This window comes from Euleptes europaea, chromosome 5 (assembly GCF_029931775.1).
Source record: "Euleptes europaea isolate rEulEur1 chromosome 5, rEulEur1.hap1, whole genome shotgun sequence".
NCBI classification, from domain to species: Eukaryota; Metazoa; Chordata; class Lepidosauria; order Squamata; family Sphaerodactylidae; genus Euleptes; species Euleptes europaea.
Genome location: NC_079316.1, coordinates 63,219,169 through 63,244,640, shown reverse-complemented (window position 1 = coordinate 63,244,640; position 25,472 = coordinate 63,219,169). Strand labels below are relative to the sequence as shown.

General features: G+C 42.4%; 1 protein-coding gene across 1 annotated transcript in view; it reads right to left on the bottom strand.

Moving 5' to 3' along the window:
- Nucleotides 1-25,472, bottom strand: part of ATRNL1 (attractin like 1) — a 645,181-nt gene that overhangs the window by 447,229 nt on the left and 172,480 nt on the right. Inside the window, exons 18-19 of the mRNA XM_056850671.1 lie at nt 13,705-13,923; nt 3,734-3,871 (exon numbers count right to left, since the gene is read on the bottom strand). Of these exons, the coding sequence (XP_056706649.1) occupies nt 3,734-3,871; nt 13,705-13,923 (357 nt within the window). The remainder of the gene's footprint in view (nt 1-3,733; nt 3,872-13,704; nt 13,924-25,472) is intronic.

Genomic DNA, 25,472 nt, shown 5'->3' with positions numbered 1-25,472 from the left:
CATTTAAAAAGGATGGATCTAATCTAAGATCTAAGAGCCAGCATGGGTTTCTGAAGAACAAGTCATGTCAGACTAATCTTATCTCCTTTTTTGGAAAATTACTACCTTGCTGGATTAGGGGAATGCTGTAGACATAGTTTATCTTGATTTCAGTAAGGCTTTTGATAAGGTTCCACATAGTATTCTAGTTGACAAATTGGGAAAATGTGGGTTAGATCCTATTACTGTTAGATGGATCTGCAACTGGTTGACAGATCACACCCAAAGAGTGCTTGTTAATGGTTCAAGTTCAAGTTCTTAATTATTACAGTCCACAACCAGTATATAAATAAAGGGCCTGTTAATGGTTCCTCATCCACTTGGAGAGAAGTGACTAGTGGGGTTCCTCAGGGATCTGTCCTGGGCCCTGTGTTGTTCAACATCTTTATAAATGATTTGGATAAAGGAATAGAGGGGGTGCTTATTAAATTTGCAGATGATACTAAATTGAGAGGGGTAGCAAATACGGTAGAAGACAGAGCCAAGATAAAGGTTGATCTTGACAAGCTGGAGAATTGGGCTAAAACTAATAAAATGCACTTCAACAAAGATAAATGTAAAGTTCTGCATTTAGGTAGGAAAAATCAAACACATAATTATATGAGGGGGGAGACTTGTCTGTAGGGCTGTTGATTCGGTTCGGCCCGAACTGAAAATCAGCCGAATTTCCCCTGATTCGGTGGTTTTTAGTTCGGGAGGAAGCAGTGTGTGCGAAAAGGATCTTGGGGTCTTAGTAGACCAAACACTGAACATGAGTCAGCAGCATGATGCGGTAGCTAAAAAGGCAAATGTGATCTTGGGCTGTATTAACAGAAGTATAGTGTCCAGATCACGCGAAGTGCTGGTATCGCTTTACTCTGCTCTGGTTAGACCTCACCTAGAGTACAGTGTTCAGTTTTGGGCACCGCAATTTAAGAAAGATGTAGACAAGCTGGAACGTGTCCAGAGGAGAGCAACAAAGATGGTGAGGGGTCTGGAGACCAAGTCCTATGAGGAAAGGTTGGAGGAGTTGGGTATGTTTAGCCTGTTGTTTTCTGTTGCCCCAGAAGGCCGTACCAGAAACAACAGGTTGAAATTAAAACAAGAGAGTTTCCATCTAGACATTAGGAAGAATTTTCTAACAGTTAGAGCAGTTCCTCAGTGGAGCAGGCTTCCTCGGTAGGTGGTAAGCTCTCCTTCCCTGGAGGTTTTTAAGAAGAGGTTAGATAGCCATCTGTCTGCAATGCTGACTCTGTAACCTTAGGCAGATGATGAGAGGGAAGGCATCTTGGCCATCTTCTGGGCATGTAGTAGGGGTCACTGGGGGTTTGGGGGGGAGGTAGTTGTGAGTTTCCTGCATTGTGCAGGGGGTTGGACTAGATGACCCTGGTGGTCCCTTCCAACTCTATGATGCTATGACTGGCCCAAGGCAGATACTCTAACCCAGCGGTATCAAACACATTTGTTACGAGGGCCGGATATAACATAAATGTCACTGGGTTCGGCAGGCCCATGCCTTGCCAGCCCAGATCAGAACTGAGGGGGAGGGGTGGCTGCCTTGCGGGCCAGATAAGAGCTCTCAAGGGGGCGGATCTGGCCCTGGGCCATTTGTTTGACACCCCTGCTCTAACCACTATGCTGAAGAGGGTTTTTCTTAAAGCAAACAGTCAAACAAACACTAGTCCTCCCTTAGTCTAGAAGCTTCATTCAGGAGGGAAAAATGAGGGAAACTCATCTGGCCAGCCTTGCCCATTATAGCTATGAGCTTAAATAATTATTGACATACCAGTATCACCAATTAATTTCCATAAGAGGACCTAGATTTGTATTAGTGCACAGAGCTACATGAGCTACAAGAAATAAAAGTAACCACAGCAGCATGGAAAAACAGCCATTAATTTGGCAAACACCCATGCAACTTTACATGCACACACATGATGACAGTCAATGCTGATTACAACAGAGAATTCTAGAACTATAAGACATCTACTCCATTAAAGCTATGTAGAAAAATGTTCTATTATAAAGTAAGTATATTTTTACTTTTAAAATTCTATGGAAGCTTAAATAGCCAATTCTGAAATCATGTCTCCCATGAACTTGCACAAGAAGCCTCTATCTAAAGCATGAGAAACAAGCAGTAAAATTTATAATTTTATAGGCTTATAAATTGATTTTAGCCATTATTACATTGCACATCATTCACTAAAGGTGACAGAATGCTTATTTGGTTAGATAGCTAATGTATCCCTAAAGAACAAAAACTGTTTTAATATATCACTTTGTCACAGAGCTACTAGAGAGTGCAGAAGAACATTTTGTCAACTTCAGGAAATAAGAAAACCATTAAGAATTATTTAAACCTTCATAAAACACTAAGAAAATGTGCAACTGTCAATAAGGACAGACATTAATCTTTCCCTTGAATATTTTCTCAATATGTTTAACTTTAGCTTATCAAATGTGTATGTCCGCATAGACAGTATTGCATTTTAAATTGCCATGAAGCCAAATGAATCAACTAATGAACTGAGATATTCAGAGGTCAAAGGGTCTTCTAAATTAACAGATCAACAAGAAAAGTGTCATCCACAGTTCTCTGTTTTCAGTTGCTTAAGAAAGGAGATCTTCTGTTTCATGAATATTTTTGCAGTCCACTTCACCATATGCAGTTAGTCTGGAACACTGGTCAGAACATGTTCCACTCAGTGTTGGGAAAGAGAATTGTAAAGTGTACATTTCTCTGTTTCTACCACATTTATTTGGTGGAAAGGCAGCACAAAAGTGTTCTAAATAAACCAATAAATATTATTTAAAAGGTTTATATGCCACTTCCAAGCATGTATTCAAAGTGGCTTGCAGCAAGAGGCAGAAACATATCACAATTATATAAAATTAATAGAAAATAAAAATTAGCATTAAACATTAACATTAAAAACAAAATAACTAGAAAAATATATTTGCCAGTCAGAAACGTTGCTTTGGGGGAAAAGCCCCAAGGTGGGACCCAAAGGAAGTCCTTCTGGAATGCAAGCAAAGAGGAACACAATGCCATAATTTAGGTTATTCCTCAATCTTGGGGCTACAACTGTTGCCAGTGGCAGACATTCATTTTTTTCACAAACAGATGGCAAATGAAGGGACTTATGAACTGTTCTCCTGTTTAAAGTCGTTCATGCTTTTCCCACCATAGTTCCCACTCTATAGGACAGGGTCATTGAGGTGGTGAGGGGGGATGTATTATCTCCAGAGGTTTTTAGGTGATACTGCAAAGCCATTTTATTGGCTAGGGATTTTCATGGGATACAGGCTGGAGACATTTGGGGTGGGGCGAGAGTAGTTTGTTTTGTGTACTTTCTGAGTTTTAAAGTTGGATTTATTAGCTGCCCTGAGAAAAGAAAAGCAGAGTATAAATATTTAAATAAATACATTCAACAGAGCTGGAAGAGATTAGAGGTCGTGAGCAGCCTTATAAAACCGACTCTCAACCAACTTTCAACTGGACCTGAAAGCACATCAGGAGGTCCCAATAAACTTGATAAGGCAAAGCTGAAGTGCTCCCAACGTTTAACAGATAATGTGTTAAACCATTTTGCTCTATTGCACCTCCATTTACCAAGAATGGCTAGGAAAAGCTCTTCTCCCTTCCTTGAGGAAATATTTTCCTTGTATAACATTTCTGGAAACAGCAGAACAGATATTAAAAAGAACTTACATGTACATTGCCCTCCATTTGTTGGGTCCCCATAGTAGCCTGGCATGCATGTTTCACACTGTTTTCCTGTAGTTAGGTTTTTGCACTGATCACAAACATTACCATTAACACAAGTGCTATGTCCATTACACTGGCAAGCTGGAATACAAAAGACATTAGAAATGGATTTTAGTTGTTTTGTAGAATGAGTAAAAAAATAAAGAATGATTCAAAGGTATTCTATAAAATGGCACAGAAAACCGTGACTGCTAAATCTTAACATCATAAGAGTTTAGTTAAATGAAAAAGAATCAGCTTGAAACTGGCTGGCTGAGAGCTGTAAATAATACATTTTGGCTGTGTCACTGCCTGTGCTCTGTGTAGATTGATTTATTGAAGAAATGTATTCTCCTACCTTTACCTCCACCACTGAAAGGAATACAAGCATAAGAGTCCGAGGGGTTATGAGGGTAACAAGAAAGACAAGATTATTCAGGAGACAGGCTGGTGTCAGAAGAGAACCACCATTTCAGCAGGAGTGAGATATCCCTACTTCAGTTTGATATCTGTATGAAGAACACAAGAATCCTGCATCTTCTTCATTTCCTGCTCAGTTACATGTTATGAAAGGGTTGTGTCATGGATAGGGCTGTTGAAATAAAAAAATTCATTAAAATTCGGGTTCGGGGCTATTGGCCATTTTTTAATTCTGGAAAACCCAAATGCCGAATTCCCCTATACCGGTAAAGGTAGGAATTCGGCTTTAAATTCGGGTTTCCCTAATGATTTGGCCATTTAAAACCATTCGTGGCTTTTCGTGGCTCCTGGGGAGGGGGCGTTTTTGCAGGTAGGGGTCCCAAATTTACAGGGTAGCTAGAAGGGACTCTCCTTGCAAGAACCCCCAAGTTTGGTAAAGATTGGGTCAGGGGGTCTGGAGTTATGGGTCTGGAAGGGATCGCCCCCATCCTCCTCCATATAAATGCATTGTGGCTGTGGTCAGAATATGATCTCAATGGAGAAGCCAGGCTTTAAACCAGGGGCGGGGAACCTTTTTTCTGCCAAGGGCCATTTGGATATTGATAACATCATTCGCGGGCCATACAAAATTATCAACTTAAAAATTAGCCTGCTATATTTGGTCAGACATTTAGCCAAGAGGCACGACCGGAGACGGCTCTGAGTGTCTGCCACATGGAGCTACTCGCTTTTGAGGTCTGCTGTCCCCAGCTGGGCCCAAGAGATTCAGGCAGGGCAGCATCCTTCTGAGCTAGAGATCTGCCAGGATCCATGAAGGGCCAGACCAAATGATTTCGTGGGCCTTATAAGGCCCCCGGGCCTGACGTTCCCCACCCCTGGTGGGTGGGAAAGTTTACCTAGTGTCTCCATAGAGATACAATTTGTTATACACTTTGTCTCTATGGAGGTGTGTGGGGAACTTTCCTACCTTTTAAAGTCCAGCTTCTCCATTGAATACATTGAAGAGATCAGATTAAAGAGTCTGAACACAGCCACTTTGCCAATGCAAAGACATTGCTAAAAAAGCCGGATATTCGGAAATGGCAAAATTCGGCTTTGCCAACCTCCCGGATTTTGTGGACTCGGTAAACCTGAACCAGAAATTTACTGAATTTGCATTTATTCGGTATTTTTCCAATTTGGTTTTTACCGAATCTGTTACCAAAAATATAGGAGAACAGTTGCTGGTTTTTACTGAAAAGGTCATGAAGGATGCTTCTGCAGCCTAGAAACAGAGCTGGCCTGGTCTCTCAGCTAAACATACCAGATATGGAGTACAGAGACCCAAAATAGAACAGCCTTGGAGAGGGACAAAGGACCAGAGAAGTAACAGACTAATATAGTCTTTAGTAGATTGTGTGTGTAAAGTGCCATCAAATCGCAGCCGACTTATGGCGACCCCTTTTTTGGGGTTTTCATAGCAAGAGACTAACAGAGGTGGTTTGCCAGCGCCTTCCTCTGCACAGCAACCCTGGTATTCCTTGGTTAGAAATAGCTTATTCAATATCAATACATATAACATGTATCTGGGCCCAGGTGAACAAGCATCTGAGAATGTCAAGAATGTCTACCTAAACACTGAAGTAACGTTAAAGTTCAAAGATAGTGTATTGGTTAAGGGCCAACAGATTCATATTATGAGAAATTTGTAATCCCTATTTTTTATATTCTTTGTTATGACACAAAGTAGCAAGATTAAATTAACACAGCTTTAATATATATTTAAGAAAATACATCTGTGATGATCGTCATCTGTGGTGGTTATGGTAAGAGGCTGAGTAAGATGAAGCTCTGAGATGATTATACCCAAGGCTCAAGGGTTTTATTATGTCTAGGATTATGTTGCATTGAAAGTAGGGTCCTCTGTAGTAGCCTGGAACCTTTCTCAAATGGCCCCTCCCTCCCACTAGCCTCTCTTTGGCTTTAATCAGCAACTGCTCACATTCATGAGAATGGCTGGCATGAGTTTATGATGAAGTGCTGGTAGCATGTAGACACATGTTCCCACAAGTCTTTTCTTCAGACACCTCTATAACAATACTGGATGAAGTTATGAGGTAAATTTTAGTCCCCCTTTTACTAAATATCTGAGTGGACAGATAAGACACAGGAGAAGGCAAAACAACACATTTTATTTAACTGGGGGGGAGGTATTCAACAGAGTAAGTCTCATGTGTGAAATGTTTCAACTTTAATGGGTAAAATGACTCTCAGTTGCAACCCAGAAGTTACAACATTTTTCCAAAGGGATTGAATATTTTATAACTGACCAAGCTACAGTAAAAAACACCAAAGTGAGATTATGCTTCCTTTCCCATGAACATTTGCCTCAGTTTAGGAGGTTTAAGTGAACCTGGTTACCAAAACTCAGGTTTTCTCAAAGCTGTAGGTTTCCCCTTTCACCTCACAGTCTCTGGTTTTCAGAAATTCCCCAGGTAGATCCTAGGGTTTCTGGCTTCTACCAGGGTGCATATAATTTACCTAAAAATAAGCTTTCTTCCCTAGGACTGCCCAAATCCTACCTAAAGGCCAAATAAAAATTCTGGCTAAACTGACACTGTTCTCCAGAGCTGCAAATTCCATTTGAGTTTTTCCTCCCTCATTTTAAACTGAGGCTTGCTAGCTCCCTCTCCCCATACAGTGAAGTTCCATGGGCATCATTAGCTGACAATCACTTGGATTTGCCTATAATCACAAGACTTGGTTCAGTGCTTGAGGAGAGATACAACTTTTGGGGATGATTCCCACAACATAAATATAAGTAACTTTGTGAATTGATAAGATGGTTACAGTGCAATCCTATGCAGAGTTACTTAGTCTAAGCCAATTGAAATGAATTGGCTTAGTCTGGAGTAACGCTCTTTAGGATTGCACTGTTAGCAAAATAGGGTTGCCAATTCTGGGTTGGGAAATACCTGGAGGTTTTGGGGGTGGGCCTGGGGAGAGCAGGGTTTGGGGAAGGGTGGGACCTCAGTGGGGTATAATGCCAGTGAATCCATCCTCCAAATCAGCCATTTTCTTCAGGGGAACAGATACAGGTCTTCTGGAGATCATTTGTAATAGCAGAAGATCTCCAGGTGCCATGTAGAGGTTGGCAACCCCTTAGCCAAGAATATGAGTCCTATCGGGTGGGACAGCTAACTATCATTAGAAGTTGATTTTGAAAACCTATAAATATGGGAAACTGAACTGATCTGGAACATCTTCTTTGAAGATACCCCTTGCCTGTAACCTGCATACTTTTGGTAAGCCATTTTAACCCATTTTATTGGGTTCAAATAATTGCTCTCCTTTAATGATCTATGTGAAATTAAGGGATGGTAGTATCATATTTTTAAAAGTGAATCATTGTTAAAAGTATAAATAATGATGTTTCAATGAAAGGATAACAAGCAAGCAAAGTTCTCAAATAATATTTTTAGTTGTGTATTATACCCCAAATGAACCAAAAATGTTGTTGATGTGTACCTCTAGCCAGGAGATTAATGATCTGAAATAGGAAATCTAATTAGATGCCTAGAGCTTCTTAAGTGCATGCCTACATCTGAACATTAGTCATCTGGAATAATTAGTAGCCTAGTCCTGGTACCATATGCCCCTAAGAAAACCACCCAAGGGAAGGGTGGAATGGCCAGGTTATCTCTTCCAAAATGACTTTTAGTGACCACTGATGAGGGTGATGGCCTGAAGTCCAGATATTAATTTATAAGCTGGACACCTTTGGAAAAGCCAAGCTGGTTAAAAATTGTCCTAACTAGTTAATCATCAAAATTCACGCATGGCACTTGAAGCACTTTTCAGCCATTCTCATGTCATTTGTGTCCATATATGAAAAACTGAAAGGCAGTTCCAATTGCATTTGTGCCCAGGTGAAAAGAGCAAGGCAGTTTTAAATGTGCTTGCATCAAGTTTCTGACAAGATTGATGACCATGCAGCAAGGATGATTTACAATCACATTCCAGCCTTCCTGTGCTTTACAATGCATGTGTGATTTCAGCCTTATCTGGTATATCCAAGGGCAAAGGAGTGCATTAGCATATAAGGCCAGCTGAAATAAGGGATTTCTCTGATAGGATTTTAGCACTGGCAGCACAATGAGGAGCAGCCCAGACATCAAGGAATGATGCTGTGGTGGTGCCAGAGAAAGTGGATTAGAACAGCAGCAATTGCAAGGACAGGTGAGTCAGAGAGGGCCACTGAGCACAAGATGTGGGCTTGTGGTTTGTTATTCAACCATCAGGATCACCTTGTGGCTTTTGGGATCAGTGGCATGCAAAAGTTATATACATTCCCTAAGCGTTGTGTGCTGGGACTACCACGGTAAATAGGCATTAGGATGTATTCAGCTATTTGGCCTAAGAACACCACTCACACCTTAATGCTGTGCTGAAATAACCGCATCACCTATTTTTAATGTTGAGTCCAGGTTCAGCTCAGTACTGTAGCACAAGGGAGAAGGTGAGAGCTTAGAAGGGAGGGCATTATGCCAAAGAAGCATAAAGGCTCTGCGATGTTCAGGATTTGTAATATTGGACAGATATGACATGGTCCTATTCCTGATAAGCAGATCCATTCTAAAGAGAGGATTCAAAATCTTATTTATATCATGTTGCCTCTCTACCTCAGCTACTCTGTTCTTAAGAAGCTCCTTTGCCTTCTCGTATGTCATTGTTAGAAGAAATTGGCAGGAAAGCCCATAATAACCCAGCTGTTTATTGAATGCCATTTGCAGGGACGCTTTGAATGAATCTGTTAATAGCCTCTTTTTTGATATTGCGGTTTCAGCCAAAGCATAAAGTGATGACCCAAAGTCTGGCCTGAATTGTGATCATCCCAGATTCAATTCTTAGTGCTACGTTTGAGATAATATTCGGTACCTGGAAGATTTTCCTTAGAAATTTAGCCTGCACCTTTTCTAAGATGGTTGTATTGCCAGTAATGCTCAATGGGGCTCCATATGTAATTTGAGAAAGGGATTTAGCCTTAAAAATCTTTATTGCGGCAGGAATGTGCCGCCCTCCTTTGTGCCAGTAAAACTTTTGTATTAGGCCAGAGGATTTCTGGGCACTTAGGGCAGCACAGTTGATATGCGAGCTCCTAGCTTGTGTGGACTGAAACGCAACCCCTAGATATTTATACTGCTGAACCTGCCCAATCTCCATTTGATTGATTCTCCATCTATATTACTTTGGGTTGCTAGCACAGATCATAATTTTGGTCTTATCAGCATTAATCACTAGCTGATTTTCATGGCAATACAGGTTTAATGCCTGCAAAGCTCTTCTCAAGCCAACTGGAGTTCTGGATAATAGAACTAGATTGTCAGCATAGAGCAAGAATGAGAAATGCCTATTACCGGTACCAATTTTTGGAGGGTATCTTTTGGAGTATCTTTGAGATGCCTATCAATATCATTTATGTAATAACTAAATAATAAAGGAGCAAGTATGCATCCCTGCTTAACACCCTTTTCAGTCTTAATCAGGTTTGTGAGATAATACCAGTGTTTTGGTATAAATCTTTAATCAAAATAAGGAGACGCTTGTCTAAGGTTGTTCCTTCCAATTTAGCCCATAGAATTCCTCTGGAGATGGAATCAAAGGCAGGTTTAATACCAGTGTTTTGGTATAAATCTTTAATCAAAATAAGGAGACGCTTGTCTAAGGTTGTTCCTTCCAATTTAGCCCATAGAATTCCTCTGGAGATGGAATCAAAGGCAGGTTTAAAATCAACAAAGGAATAAAAAGAAGAAGACTTTTCCCCTGATGTGTATTTAGCTATCAAGTGATCAAGAAGCAGGCAGTGATCGGTAGTGGAACGTCCTTCTCTGAAACCGTCTTGTTCTTCGATCAAGAGGTTCTCGTCCTCCAACCAGAGACTTAACTTCCAATATACGTGTCTTGCATAAAGTTTGCCTACAGTACTAGCAAGACTAACTGGCCTGTAGTTTTGGGGATCGGTAATAGACCTTTTTTGTGTATAGGAACAACAACAGCAACCTCCCATCCTCTAGGTAATCTTCCCGTTTTGTCAATAAGTGTAAAGAGTTTGGCTAGTGTTGGAATCCACCATTCCTCATTACTTTAAATTAAATTAGGGGGAATTAGGTCATATCCAGGGGCTTTCCCTGTTTTCAAAGTTCCTATAAGTTTCTTAATCTCCAAGTGAGTAACCAGTGGCCATTCAGGTAAATTTGCCAGCACATTAGGATCCTTACTGATGTGTATTAATTGATCTAGAAAGAGTATAGTGCTCTGTAAAGGGATCCCCAAATTTCATGTGGGATTGATGTATGTAGAGTAGGTCTCCTCAAAGAATCTTAAATTAATTTCCAGAATTGTGAGTGGTTGTTATAGTTTTTAGAGCCTGCCCAATTCTTTCCCACTCTCCCAGGACAGCCTTTCTCTTTTGGTAGTTTATTTCTGCCTCAACTGCCTAATCTCGTATCTAACAGCATCGGAGGGACAACATCTTTAACACTTACACCTGTCTCTCAAGGTTTTTTTAAGAGCTCTGCACTCCTGATCATACCACTCATTGGGAGACTTACTAAAATGGTTACCTAATGCAGAAACAGGACCTATTAAGGCATTTTGGAGATCCTGGACCATATTATTGTAGCAGAAGGAAGGGGCAAAGCCAAAGCTCTTGTCACTGTCCCAACCAATGAACACTTGGCCCACCAGTGCAGTCACAGTGGCTGCCTTCCTTTTCCTGCTATCTACATGACTGGGCTTTCTGAAGTCTCTGGAGCCAGTGTCCCTATCCCGGCATCATATTACTTCAAGTCTAATGGCCGGTGCTGCTGGCAAGTTACCAAAGCTGCCACTGCTGCAGTCCCTAAGGTCACACTCATTCCTATATATTGGGGGGGGGGTAGGATGGCATGCCTCAAATAGGGGATGACAGGAGAAAGTCATATTCTTCTGCATACACAAGGGTTTCCTCAGATAAACAGAACTCTTTCTGACCTTTGTGCCTGGTTCCATTACACTAATTTCATTATCCACATGAAAGCCAGGTCTTCTCTATTAGATGGAAGGATAATTACTAGTGGTGTGCTGAGTATTCATGAACAAACATATATGGCACAAACAAGGGCTTTCAAGATCCAACATGTTCCATGAAACATGCATGGCGGGGAGAGGGTTGGGGTCACTAGGGATGTGTGGGGGAGGTAGTTGTTAATTTCCTGCATTGTGCAGGGTGTTGGACTAGATGACACTGGTGGTCCCTTCCAACTCTGTGATTCTATTCCCCAATGCTTACCACATTGTGTCTATTTGCTGCTCGTCTCAGCCATCATTTCATGCCATTTTGTTTGCTTACTTTAAACTACTACTTGTTGGCTATATGATCCCTGTTACCATGTAGCTAGTATGATGTCATGGTGCCATGTAATCTTTCAGTGCTCTCACAACAAGTGTCAATGGGATGGAGCAGTTACCACAACATGAACACTTTTATGACTGTCAGCAGTTCCTCCCTCCCCCCCACTTCAATCACCAAAAGAAAAACAAACAAAAATCTTGTTTCCAGAGGGCAAAGGTATTAATGTAAGAGCCCCTCTCCTCCTCATTCAGACCCAATGGTTAATCTGGTGGCTAATACTAGCGTAACTATTACAATACCATATCAAGATAACATCAGAAAAGAAGAGGCAACAAGTAGTTGGTGGCTATGACCCAACCTAGTAGTTGTGGTATTTGTGATGCAGCCATGGTCCTTCCTTCTTCTGTTCAAGGGGGGAAGTGAAACCGAACTTGCTCTCATTCTATCAGAAGGCTGCTTTTAGTGGTTGTACAGGGAGATTGTTTCAACTGGTTTGCATTGCTTAATTTTATGAACTGTATACGTTATCCCTATAGATGCTTCGAATAAGTGAGAGGATAATTTATGAATTAAAGAATAACAACTTTAAAGACAGGCACACAGAGTGCAAGAATCTTCAGAATATTAATAATACTGATATTTGGTTATGGGAATTCATCAGTGCAGATGATACAACAAGGTGAGATTGTAAACTGAAGATGTTTAATTGCTTAAAAGCCAGAAGCAGTGTTGATTGTGAGCGTATAAAAATGTGAAGTTCTAGATACATTATAAGCTTATTAATTTTGCAGTGTTGTATCCAGCTGAGGTACCTATAGGTCATTTATGCTTGGTAATTAGCAGCGCGTTCCAGGCTGAAGTGCCCAACATATTTTTTTGCATTTTTTCACACTGAACAGTCAGCCCCCGCACTGAAGCATTTACTGAAAGAACCATGAAAAATCACAAACTCAGATTAGCAATGCAAATGACTATTGCCAATGCCTATGCAAACAAAGGAGCAGGTGAGTGGTGTGTGTGAGTAATTTCTCCTTTTGCATTGGGACCATGAATAAGCATTTTAAAGGTTGCATTTTTAAAAAGAGCTTTGAGCGAGCATCAAAATTGACCCTGCATAAATGGCCGGATACATTATAACTTTATTAATTTTGCAGTGTTGTACCCAGCTGAGGTACCTAGAGTATCCCAGTCATATATTAAAACCTACTGTAATTACAATTGTAAATGAACTTCACCTAGAACTACGCTAGAGTTCAGCTACTTTTGTTTATCCTAATCAACTGATTTTAAAGACAGCTGCTTCTTTTCTTTGCTCTTTGCTCCCCAGTGTTTAACTGGTAGAAAATGACCTTTTAAAATCTAAAATTATGGAGACTAGTAATAAGTACCTTTTCCCCCCTTTTCACTGTTAGTATATTTAATTTTCACCCCTACTCAACTTCAATTATCTCTGCCCTATGCATGGAAAAGTAGCTAGAACCCAGAGCCCTGAAATCCTTGTAAATTGGAATCAGGAAGTTATCAAAAGGGTCAGAGGATGATTCAGAACATTCTATCCATCCCTAATTATATAAACAAAATCTGCCCAATTTTTGAGCATCACTATCCTGACTCTGCAAAACAAAGAAGGAATTACAAAGTATTTATAGCAACAACAAAAGTCCTTGTCTGCAAACATTGTCAGGATACAGAATTCTTGCAATTAAATGCTGTATTTTACCCATCTCTGCATATAAGAGCAACCTATTCATTATTTGTTTCATTATTTATAATGAAATTTAAAGGTGTCCTGTTATATACCTTTAGATATTTTGTGAAGAATTAAATTTGTCTTCTGGCATGTTTCATATGTACTTACTTCACACAGCATAAACTCTGAAACATGTGATATGTGTTTTAGTTGAACAGGGATCTAACTAACCCTATGTGAGAACAAAGTGCTAAGGAGACCAGAGAGAAGTTGTGATTTTTTTTAAAAAAGTCTTAAAATAGGAAAACCTTGAAAACATACTAACTGAAATTATGCATACAAATTTGGTGTGTGAAGTCACTTCATTCTTGGAAGCAACACATTAATAGTTCTCTAATTTTATTCTACTTAGCCAAAGGGGCGGGGTGGGGGAGAGAGATTAGGAAATTTTACCTGGACACTGGATAAAGGACCATTCATAATTTTTCTCTTTGGGACAAAGATTGTTGTCAAGGACCATTTCAGCAGAATGTACCCCAGTGAACTTCATTGGACCCCTTGAAGACCCTTCCACGCAATGGCCTTTGCCTGTGTTGCTAGGGTCATTGCACCAGCCACATCCTGGGTGTTCCAGACACTGTCCACAAGTCCTCATTCCAGAGCAGTTCTGAGCTGTAATACACAGAGTACAATAATAATAAGCAAACCATTGTAAAAGCTGCCTACTATTGGTATGAGTATAATTCAGCTATTCTACCATGCTCTTATATTTGCCCTGACTGTAGAAGAAACAAATGGACTACTGTTGCTAAAAACAATAGAAAATATTGGAGCTATAACTTTGCACAAATAACTGTTTCCCCCTCTCTAAAGTGTCAGATGTCTGTTACAAAAGATGCATTGTCAGGTTTGTTTATTACACTTCACAGCACCACTTTACTGCAGGGAGCTCAAAGTCAGAATTTGACTGCTATGGGAGGAACTGAACACCAGTTTTGTCTCTGATCAGACTGTCTGTTGATTCCAAAGGTAGTATAGTTTTTTTCTTCCTGCTTCTTTCTAAAAACATAGAACATCTCCACTGCCTTAGCTATCTGCATTTGGCTGAGTGAATATTTTCCCCTAGAAGTTTGCCTAGAGATTGCTTCCTATATTTACTCTAGACAATGAGATACAAAACAAACAAGACACTGCCTTTTTACTGGACCAGATTTCCTCTCAATGCGTCTTTTGTGCGACCTCTGGGATCTTGTTAGTATCTTGAGTTTTCTTTTTACAAAAAAACAAAAACCCAACAACAGTATTCAACATGCTCCTCCAACCAGAATTCCTGTAATAAATGTAAGGCTTTTACAGTTACAGCCCTTGTTTCTTTTTTTTAAAGCCTGCCGTATTATTTAAGGGACAGACTTAATTATAAACACAAGGGACTCTTACAATCCCACCCTAAGCAGAGTTAATACCCTTATGAGTCCATTGAAGTCAACAGGCTTACAAGGGGGTTTAACTTTGTTTGGATAGCACTATTAGTCAACACTGTTTGTCTAGAATACTTAGGTCATGAGATGGAACTTTCACACACTTCTCAGCCTACCTAAAACTTGTTCACTGAAAATGAAGTTTCATATAAGACAGAATGTGCTGCTTTGTGAGGAATTTTGAGAGACAGCAGTGAATTATACACGTCCTTCAACAAGATATTTTTGCTACAGTTTTTCATAGAACAGAGGCAGCATGTCCGCCATGTCTGTAATTTGTTTTTGTAGCATTGTAGGATGCTTTATATACTGTCTTCCTGCCCTTAGAAAGACACACTGCTGTTATTAAAAATGTCTATAAACACTCTTCTAATATATATATATATTATACTCCCAAATAGAAAAGAAATAAAAAATATAACGAAATAGAGCAATGGTGGCAAGTCTACAGGTAAGCATCTATAAAAGGATTCCATATATCTAAAATGTCCACGCACAACTGCCATCTATATGCCATTCATTCAAATGTGGATAAGGTTGTAAATTCCCCAGTCCCCTAGATAACAGGAGGTGAGCATTGATCTGTCTAGTATTGTAACATGAATGTTTTAACAACAGTAAGGGCATTTCCTTAAAGTAAGGTCCATTTCCGTTGACCATCAGTTAGCCTCCAGGAGACAGGCAAATCGTTTAAAAGTACATAAGCATCCTCAATAGGGTTGCCAGCTCCAGGTTGGGAAATATCTGGAGATTTGGGGGTGGGGCCCTAGGAGGGTGTGGTTTGGATCGGTAGGGACTTCAATGCCACAGAGTCCAATTGCCAATGTGGCCATTTTCTCCATGGGAACTGATCTGTCGCCTGGAGATTATTGGTAAGTGGGAGATCTCCAGCCACCATCTGGAAATTGGCAACCCTAATCCTCAAAGATCAATTAATATTCTAATGCAAAATTAATATGAGCAATTACTTCTTCCAAAAAGACTGAATAATTTGCAGGTCCAAAGTATACCTCCTGTAAACATCATGATGCGATGTCACCCCATGGGTCATATATGTATATGTTTGAGAAAAATGACTGTAGACAGTCTTGAGTTATAAGGTGGGGTGGAACTTTCTCCCTTTCCCTTCACCAAGAGCAAGTTCCACAGTCTTGCAAAGGTTGAGATACAAGCTGTACTTCTCGTTTTCAACTGAGTAATGTGAGCTGGTGGATATCCTAGACCAGGTCCTGAAAGCAGTAATGGGTGGGATTCATTGAGGCTAAGTCAAGATGAGCTGCTGTTAATTGATAGCAAGACCAACTGAGGTTTACAGATTTCTGGATTGGGCTGCACTCCCCTTTAAAAAGCAGACATGCAGGTTCAGGGTATTTCTGAATCTAGGGCTACTGACACAAGTGCAGATCTTTCCTGGGGCACACAGGAATTTTAACCAGTTTTAGCTGGTAGGCCACAGTTATCCATGTTTCGATTATATTGATGGGTGATGGATGCAACAAGCTCTCTGCCTATAAAGACATTTTGGAAGCTTCAGCTTTGAAATGCAGCAGCTAGATTTCTAGCATGTGCTAATTACACAGATACCGTCACCATTTTAAAAGCTTTACGCTGGCTGTTGGTTAACTCCTGGGCGAGTCACACTCTCAGCCTAACCTATTTCACAGGGTTGTGGTTGTTGGACATTAGGGGGAATGAGGTAAGCCACGTTGGTCCCCACCAGGGAGAAAGTTGCATAGGGTTGCCAGGTCGCTCTTCACCACCAGCAGGAGCTTTGCAGGGTTGGTGGGTGGGGGTGGCTGGCAGTCACAATCGGGGCATGTGACCGCAGACGCTCTAGCAATCGCCTTCAAAACTCTATGGTAAACCTGGAAGTGACATCAGCACATTGCATGGGTCACATGCATGCCAATCTTGGCGGGGGGGCTCCCCTGACACTCTTCCACCTGCCGGCCAGCTGAGGGTTGGCGGGCAGCCCGGTGCATTGGCGGGTTTAAAGGTGCAGTATAAATGAAGTAAATTATAATAAATCCCCACATGGCATGGGTCCAGGATACTTGAATGGCTGTCTTCTCTTATACATAACTGCTTTCTGACTGAGGTCATCACTGGAGGCTGCTCTGAGTGCTAGCACATTCTGAAACCAGGAGGGCCTTTTTTATTGGTAGTGCCTAGTCACTCTAACTCCCTTCTCTGCAGATGCTTTTCTGGCTCTATCTGGATTCCTCCAGTTCACTGTAACTTGTGAATGGGGCTCAAGAAAAAGGGCAAAGAGCCAACATATAGTTATTGCAGATCACCTTGACCCTGTACTCTTTCAGATTTTAAATGTTCAAGGAAGGAAACATTCCCTGTGAAAAAGAACTCCCTCTCCACAAAACTCGATCAGGGCTGGACTAAGAGGTACTGTCAAAATTGCTGATGTCTCTAAGGAACAGGCCTAGAGCTGTCCCTGCCCTTTATCATACTGCTATAAAGGAGGACAAAAATGTTCCTTGTACAGACAGACCTGACAAACTATGAACTACTCTGTTAAGAGAAAGAGCTTGAGTGCAATACCCAAGCATGGGGAGAAGTGTACACTCTACTGGGCCCAGAGATCAACCAGGAGGCCCAGGCTACAACCCTATTTCCATAAGGAAAACAACTAAGGCTAAATTATAAGTCACAACAATATTTAATGAAGCTTATTTCCCTGCATTTGTGAGATATGTGTGACATCCAGATCTTGTTAGATTTGCTGGGCCAATGAGAACCAGTACTACAGCAGAACATGAAACATTCTGAATAGCTACTAATTCAGCTGGGGTTGCCAATTCCGGATTGGGAAATTCCTGGAGATTTGAGGATAGAGCTTGGGGAAAGTGGGATTTGGGGTGGGAAGGGAACTCAGTGGGATTTAAACATCATAGAATCCACCCCTAAAGCTGCCATCCTTTCAAGGGGATCTGATCTCTGTAGTCTGAAGATCAGTTGTAATTCCAGGAGATCCCCAGGCTCCACCTGGAGGTTGGCAAACCTAAATTCAGCCTAGGCCCTTCTCTCTGGAACAGTGTGGTTGTGCAGTTAAGCTAGAACTTACAGTTTAAGAGGTAGAGAGGGAGGTGTGCTTTTTATTGTGTGACATGCTCTCTCAAGAACTGCCAATCCCAGAGTTCTTTCTGCATAGGCAGGAGGGGGACAGCTGATGGGAGGGGAAAGCACCACAGCAGCCAGGGACATTGATCCCTGGGCCATTTGGAGCTACTGCTGGCTACTGATTGGCAAGGCCAGCACATCCACTAGGACAGTGGTCGGCAAACTCATTAGTCAACAGAGCCAAATATCAACAGTACAATGATTGAGATTTCTTTTGAGAGCCAAAACGCCTTTTAACAACCATTACTGCACGGGAGGTTTTGCCTTGGATTTGCCACTCTCTAGATGCACATTTTCCCCATCTGCATTCTCAAAACTCTGCAGGGGGACTTATTGTTGAGTTTTGAGAATCTGGATGGGGAAAATGTGCATCTGAGTGGCAAATCCAAGGCAAAACCTCCCATTCATAAATGGCCAATAACCCCCCATGCAGAGTTTTGAGAATCTGGATGGGGAAAATGTGCATGTAGAGAGTACAAATCCCAAAAAGAGAGTACAAATGAATCAAACATGGCTTCGCCCCCCCGGGCCCCGACCTCCTCCTCCTCCTCCTCGCTGCCGCCGCCTGGGCTCTTTCCTTCCTTCCCTCCCCAGCCGGCATGCCGTCCGCCCATACACCCGTCCTCAGCGCCTTGGCCTCGGCCTCCTCCGCCAGCCAAAACCAGCGCGAAAAATCCCGCCTGCTGATTGGCTGCTGCCGCCCGCCTTGGCGCCACCGGCCCTCGAGTGCTGAGTGCCGCGCTGTGAGGGGAGGGAAAGGGGGGGGGAGGAGGAGGGCGCTTTCCAGAGCAGCACTCAAGGGGCCAAAGAGTCGCATGCGGCTCATGAGCCGCGGTTTGCCGACCACTGCACTAGGAGTACCTAGGCAATTACCAGCCTACCCTGTTGCCCCCTGCACCTGTCCACAGCATCCAGATCAGCCACAGCAAGTAAAGCATGTTCAAATTATACCTAAAAACACATGTTAACAATATCAGCAAAAAAACACCAACAGAGAAAATAAAAGCTAATTAAAAGCTCAAGCAAGAAGCATGGACTTTGCCTGGCATATAAAAATACTATTGAGGATGCCAGATAAAGATGTCAGGGGAGGGCGGTCTAAAGCCAGGGCACTGCAACTGAGAAGGCCATCTACAAAAGTATTTACAAATAAGGAACTGTAACAGCCATGTGCAGAAACAAGGGTAACGGCAGGCCCCATAGATCAACTGGAATTATTGAATTCTAAAAATGAACCCTGATGAAGAGTCCTGACTAGTATTAACATCATTCAAATTCAGTCCCAACCAGTATAATTGATGCCAAATAGCAGGACCTTGGACCAATTACAGGGCACATCATGCAGATTCTTACATTAAGCAGTTTCCATCTACACTGGTACTAAAAAAAATCAAATCTTGTTTCTCCCTTCCTCCTCATCACTGACTCAGTTCCTCAACTGTGTTATTTAAAACCATTTCTCCTCACATTATACATCTCATTTCTCCATCGCGGTACCTTTTTCTCACAAATGTATGTGGACTCTTTCACATCCATTCATTTCATGTTAATACACTGTCCAAAAGGGCTTGATGGGATGCTCACGTAATGAAGGCTAAAAGGGCAGACACCAATCTCACAAAACTATCTCAGCTAACCCTTCACATTACTAGGCAGATATTGAATATTCCCAGTTACAGATCTATCATGTTGGCTGCACAGCAGCATCTGCCCTGCCTGGTACAGGATGATCCAAATGGCTTGAAATATAGTACAGGCTCAATTACTCTGTCCAGAGGGAAGGAGAGAGAACAGGGATACAAGTGGATGGCATCTCTCCATGTGCACAGACCAGAAAATAAAAGCAGCATGAGGGAATTCTCGTGGAACAAAATAAATTACATCGTAAAAGGAGAAATGTGCTCAGAACACAGAATCCTAAGGACCATACAGATCAAGAATTAAAGCTAGCTGACAAAACAGAGAGATAAACTCTCAAAAGGATTCAAGCATAGTTGAGGCTTTAAAAATTACTGGGAGAAAAAAATCCTGCTGGCAGCATGGTAGATCAGTGATAAGGGAATAGGATGTTCCTTTCCCTTGCATCCAAAAGAAATCTGTAAAGAATGGGAAGGTGGAAAACCTTTGTCAACTTTTGTTGACATAAACTTTTGTCAACATTTGATGGGCCTGCATGGATCTAACAGACACATCTTAGTAACTTTGAGAGCCAAACTCGATGTTTACAGGGGCTGTTTTGGCACTTGAAAATGTATGGGGGGGATATTGCCTGGTCCTCCCATATTATGAGGCTGATCAGGACTGTGCCCTCATGGCATATGTCCCGAGTTCAGGCCTCCAGGGACCCCCTCGGGACTTCCCAGTTCGCGGCGGAGCCTCAACCCCATGTCCACAAGGGTACAAAAGGGGTCCGGCCGGCAGGAGGAAGGGCTACCTCTCCCACCCCCTTCCCCACTCGCCAGCAAGCCTCCGCAGCCGGGCGTACAGCCGAGGGGCCGAGGGGCCGCCCCCAGAGACGGCCAGGAGCCTTCACACGCCCCCTACCTTTTCCCCGCAGGGTCTCCAAGGGAAGGGGGGCAGACACCCCGAAGATGGCTCGACAGGTGGCCAGCAAGAACGGGGCTACCCGAGAGCCGGGAGGAAGCCAGCTGATGCGTGGCGTCCTTCCACAGCCGCTTCAAAGGCCCGACGGCCAGCTGGGAAGCGGGCGAGCACGCCCTGGGCAGGGCCGGGGAGGATGAGGCCACATGGCTGGGGGTTGGGAGAGGTCTGACGTAAGCCTCTCTCACCCTTATATGGACTCTGGGGGGAGGGAGGCAGGGGGTGGGGCCAGGACCGGAGGGATAAAAGAGGCTGTGAGGCTGAGGCCAGGGAGGAGAGAGAGCCAGAGTCAGCCCTACTGCCTGAGCTTCTGGGTCACGACACTGGCTTCATCCGAGGGGGAAGACAGTTCCGATTCCCCCTTGGAATGGTCTGAGGCTGAGGAAGCCCCACAGCTCTCCCCTCCGCCGGCAGCCGCAACCCGGGATACGGTCCCCACCCAGTCGGGGCAGCTCACAGCATATTTAAGAGGCCAAGTTCAGCTCTAAATGAGTGGTTAAGAGCGGTGGTTTGGAGCGGTGGACTCTGATCTGGAGAACAGAGTTTGATCCCCCACTCCTCCACATGAGCGGCAGTGAACTGGATTTGTTTCCCCACTCCTCCACCTGAAGCCAGCTGGGTGACATTGGGCTAGTCACACTCTCTCAGCCCCACCTACCTCACAGGGTGTCTGTTGTGGGGAGGGGAAGGGAAGGTGATTGTAAGCCCGTTTGATTCTGCCTTAAGCGGTGGAGAAAGTTGGCATATAAAAACCAACTCTTCTTCTTCTTCTAAAATGGTGCCCAACCCATGGATAGGGTTGTCAGGTCCCCCCTCTCCATCAGCGGGAGGTTTTAGAAGCAGGGCTGGGACGATCATGCGTGCAATATGATTACATCACTTCTGGGTTTACCCCCGGAAGCGCTGCATTGCCACAGCTGCTTTAGCACTCAAACCTCCAAAATGTACTAAAGGAAGGTACTTTAACTTTGGGCCAAGCAAGCCTTAAATTTTGGCTTTGATGAATTGATTCATCTACCAAAGGTCCTGTTTTTAAGAAAATATAAGCTGGAAGAGGTTGCGCTTACAACAAAAATTAGTGTGGTCTAATTTAGCACAAACTTCTTTGTGGTTCTAGCCACAATCCAAATCTTTAAAAGGATACACAAAATTTTTAAAGCCGTTGTGTATCTGCTCTAAGAATTGTACACGGGGAAAGGGATGGTTCCAGATATGTCAAGGGGCCCATTCAACAACTACCTGAACCATCTGTATGCAGAACAGTTGATTCACCATTCATATCCCTTCTTAAGAGGAAGAACTTGTTTTTCTCTGGTTCAGCCTAAACCACACTGCTTTTAAGTCATGTCTCTTTCCAGCTAAAATCCTGGCAGTAATTTGGTTTCATCACACAAATGGATGAAAAAAGATTTTAAGGGCAGAAACACAGCATTGCCAAATCGTGGTCAAATTTCACTGATGAGAACCAAGCAATTAAAAAAAAATCCTCCTGGTCACGACCAACCAACCTGAGAGGTGAACAACCATACCACAGCAGCAGTGGGCAAGGTGGATGTTGGGGTGGCAAGCATTCTATGGCCAGGAGTAGCCTGCTAGCCTTAATGCCCACCCTTGGACAGGACAATTTATCCCAAATGCATCCAGAATGGATGGTGTTATATAATCCTGATTGGAAATAAGAGGAAAGGAAGTTGTGTTTTATCTCAAACACATTCCTGGGTCCTCACTATATAGGCATTTAGAAGACTTGATTAAAATGAACTGCAAACTAATGGAGTCAGTATTCCTTTCCTTTATCTCTCAGAAGCTCCTTGATCCATTGATCTTGAGCAGAATAGTTTTGAAGTATTATATTTGGCATGAAAAGGTTGGGACCCACAACACAAACTCTGAAAAATCAGTTCCTACTGACCTGAGAATACACACGTTAATCAGTATTCAGCATATCGAGGCAAAATAATGGTATTTACATAGACTTTGGCTTATTGGAGCTTTCCACTTTAAATTTGTTCCTCAGAACACGGATTAACTCTGATTTGTCTTCTAAGCAGCCTGTAATTTGGAGGGGAATTATTTCACATTGAGCAAATTGGCATAGCATACCACAGAGCCTCTTTGAAGACAGTACTTTAGAAAAGCTTCAGGTGCATTTTTAAAGCAGAATTTGCCATTTCAGTCAGAACATCACAGTTGTGGAACCTAGATTTTATCTTGCTGTTATTGACATTACGAGAACACGATGATCTCCAGAACAGCAGGGATGCTAAGCCACAGTACAGAAGCAATATAGTATAGAATAGTAACATTCTATCCTGTTATTAAATCCCTTTTAAAAACTACTGTGGAATGTAGCATTCACTCTTTGAAGAAGATAACTACACATTTCTTGGCAGCCATCCATCATTTTCCCTATAACACTGAAGTGCTTTTCGGAATACTAATTCATTTGATCAAATAGGTTCTTCATGAACACAAGTCCATACCACCCACCATAGAAAAGCAAGTTTAATGTGTGATTGCACTTCTCTTCTTAGGACAGAATGCACCATCTGTGGAAAATGGCTGTAGCTGCTCTCTCCCTCATTGTTTAAATAACATCAAACTACAAAAAGAGGCAGGGCACAGTCACTCCTTCTCTCTTCTCCCTTTTCCCACAAAAAAATCCTTATTAGAAAGTAACTTTGGTTACCCATGACATACAGATACATGTGTATGGGTTAACTGGAGTTATGGGTTAACCAGAGTTAGTCCCTGTGACACAAACCCTAAAACCTTATTAGGCTCAAGAGTACCACATAGAGTGTCTGGGATCTTGGACACCTGGGGGCTACATTAGAGCGACCCATTGTATCCATTCCACACTGTCCTGACAGAATTAATCCTTTTGGACAAAGGACAATGTGGTTTGGGCCAGACAACCTATTTTTCATGGAAGTTCAGAGCCATTACCAGGTTCTTGAGGGGGGTGGAACTATATTTTATACATTTCTGACTGGTAAGAGTTGCCTCAGATATCAGAGATGGAGCTTTGCCTGGCCTTAGGTGGTTTGCCATTGCCTGCCTCTACGTCACAACCCTGGTATTCCTTGATAGTCTCCCTTCCAAACACTAGCCAGGGCAGAGCCTACTTAGCTTCTGAGATCTATCCAGGTCAGGATGGAGAACCTGCTACAACCTAGGTAAAGTATACTTGAGTTAGTTCAACTGCATTGCTTTTTATTTTGGAATTCTCTGCGCTGTGTTCTTGTGTGGTTTTTATTTTGTTCTGCCCCCCTTTCCACCCCTTTTTGAATCCAGCCACCCTCTCCCTTTCTCTCTCTCTCTCTCTCTCTTTTATAATAAGCCTGTTTAAATTATAAAGGCCTTTTGGGGGGGGCTTTTTTAGAGCAAAATGTTTCCCTGGGATATTTCTCTGAATCTCTTCCCTACATGCTAAACTGCATATGTGCTACATAGTTTGTTATATTTTCCAGGTATTCCATCCAGTTTCTTCATTATAGTTCTAGTATTGTGTTGGAGCCCTTACCTGGATGGTCCAGGCTAGCTCGATTTCATCAGATCTTGGAAACTAAGAAGAGTCATCCCTGGTTAGTATTTAGATGGGAGACCACCAAGTAAGTCCAGGGTCACTGTACAGGGGAAGGCAATGGCAAACCACCTCTGAACATCTCTTGCCTTGAAAATCCTACAGAGTCACCATAGGTTGGCTGTAACTTGATGGTACTTTGCATACACACACTGAACTAGAAGGATATCTTCTCAGCAGTTCAGGCTAGATAGTCTCTTCAGGTCCCTGAGTGTTGACAGTTACTACGGTGCTTTCGAGGGAAACCTTGGTCAAAGGGAGTTTCTCAGCAAGGAAAAACATTGTTCCCCCTTCCTCTCGTAATAGCTCCCCCTCCCCCGCATGACCAGATTTCAAACAGAATTTAATCCAGATTTAGAATCCCAGGTTTTATAGGGGAGAACTTATTCTGGCTAACCCACACAACTGTAGTAGTAGGTGACCAGGATGCCTGTGCAAGAAGGCAGAGGGGGAAACCAGGAACCCTCTTCTCAGATGTGGGCTGCCTGCTCTGACTCCATCTTTGCTGAATTTGCCTTTGGCAGCCATTTTAGGAGCAAGCGATGCCATGCTTTCGAGAAGGCAAGGCCAAGGCTCTCCTCAGGCTATGCAGATGAGTCACTCTCCACAGCACCCACTCCATTCTCTCTGCATCTTTTTTGAAGTGAGGCCTCTAGAACTGCACACAGTACTTTTGGTGTAACCTGACCAATGTGGTGTACAGCAGGACTATGACATCTTGAGATTTGGATGCTATGTCTCTGTTGGTACACTCCAAGACAGCATGTTTTGCTGCTGCATCACACTGACTGCTCATATTTAGCTTACAGTCCACCTGTAACCCAAAATCTTGTTCACAAATACTACTTCCCAGAAGTATATCTCCCATCCAGCATGCATGCTTCTCATTTTTGTTACCCAAATGTAGAACTCTGCATTTATCCTTGTTGCATCGCATCTTATTCACATCTGCCCATTTTTCCAGGGTGTTCAGATCTCACTGAATTCTATGTTTAAGTTCTGGCATGTTCACTACTTCTCCCAATTTGGTGTCATCTGCAAATTTAATGAGTAGTCCCTCCACCCCCTCATCCACATCATTTATACAAAAATTGAAAATTACTGGATTTCAGAGAAGACCAGCAAAAGTTAAATATTCTGCTATGCAAAGTGACAACACAATGTCCTCACTCTTACTATACATTTAATAAATATGAACATTGTATGCAAATGGGATATAGATATAGATATTTTACAGATATAGATTTCAGGGGGAAATGTTTTATGGGAACATTCATTTTTCTCATTTTGCCCTCAAACTTCCAAAGGACTCAGTTCTGATGAAAAGTCTTATGGAAATTTAACTTTTTTTATTGGCTGGATAGAAAACAATTTCAGAGAGAGCTCCTTCTATATGATATTGAACTGACATGCAACAAATC